General features: G+C 39.2%; 1 protein-coding gene across 1 annotated transcript; it reads left to right on the top strand.

Moving 5' to 3' along the window:
• The first annotated feature begins 271 nt into the window (after nt 1-271).
• LOC115053124 (odorant receptor 131-2-like) lies at nt 272-1,198 on the top strand. The gene has a single exon (XM_029517689.1). It carries the CDS (start codon nt 272-274, stop codon nt 1,196-1,198), a length of 927 nt encoding a protein of 308 aa, XP_029373549.1.

The following is a 1,198-nucleotide window of genomic DNA, read 5'->3' as shown; positions in this document are numbered from 1 at the left end:
CGGCTGTAAGAGTCAATGACGACATTGGTGAGGGAGATTTCATTTGGTGTTATTTTTGGATAGTCTAATCTTTAAAGTCCTCATCATGCACGGTGCTGTCTCACTGAGCTGCACAGAGCTCAGCAGTCATTACTGCTTTCTGTCACATTGGGATTCATGAAAACACTATTTAATCCACCATTGTCTTATTGCAATCTCTTTTGATATTGACTCTTTATTGGACTTTTTGTTGTGGCTAAAACTCATCTTTCTTTGCTTAGAAAACACATTTATGGCTGGTAACACTTCACTGGTGGATTTTGAGCTTGTTCAGCAGAGCGACGAGCAGATTTTCACTGTTCAGGTCTTGGTAATGATTTTTCTCTGCATCAACTTGTTGCTCATCACAACCTTTTTTCAAAAACAGTGTTTCTATGCAACCACACGTTACATCTTATTTGCCGTTTCTTTACTGTCGGATAGTTTGTTATTATTCTTATCTGATATCCTCCTTCTGCTGGCCAATTATAATGTTGTGATTCAGGTTTGGTTGTGTGTCATTATCTGTGTTGTCACACTTGTGTATACTACTGTTACACCAGTGACTCTGACAGCAATGACTCTGGAGCGTTATGTGGCTGTTTGTATGCCGCTGCGTCACGGAGAGCTCTGCTCCTCACGTAATAATGTAAATATTGTCCTCTTCATTCATGCTCTCAGCTCTGTGCCCTGCATTGTTATTCTCTCCACCATCTTTGGATCTGCATCCCTAAAATTTTACACCCAATTTCAGTTATGTGCAGTGGAGTTTCTTTTCATTTACTTATGGCAACAGCATCTCAGGTCAGCTATAAGTCAGTTTTACTTCTTGATCATGCTAATAACTGTTGTGATTTCCTATGTTAAAATAATGAAAGTGGCCAAAGCTGCATCAGGAGAGGATAAGCAGTCATCAAGGAAAGGGCTCAGGACAGTGGCTCTTCATGGTTTCCAGCTGCTGCTCTGTCTTATCCAGCTGTGGTGTTCGTTCATAGAAGCTGCATTGCTTCAGATTGATGTTGTTGTGTTTTATCATGTGAGATATTTCAACTATATATTATTTTATCTTGTACCAAAATTCTTGAGTCCTCTCATTTATGGCCTCAGAGATGAAGTTTTCTTTCATGCACTGAAAAAATATGTCTCCTTTGGGTTGTATAAAGGAAATAACATTGGATAA

Source organism: Echeneis naucrates, chromosome 13 (genome assembly GCF_900963305.1).
Source record: "Echeneis naucrates chromosome 13, fEcheNa1.1, whole genome shotgun sequence".
Classification (NCBI taxonomy): Eukaryota; Metazoa; Chordata; class Actinopteri; order Carangiformes; family Echeneidae; genus Echeneis; species Echeneis naucrates.
This window is presented reverse-complemented; position numbering and strand designations above follow the sequence as displayed.

Coding starts and splice junctions, on each gene's coding strand:
- LOC115053124 (XM_029517689.1), top strand. CDS start 272: ATGGCTGGTAACACTTCACTGGTGGATTTTGAGCTTGTTCAGCAGAGC.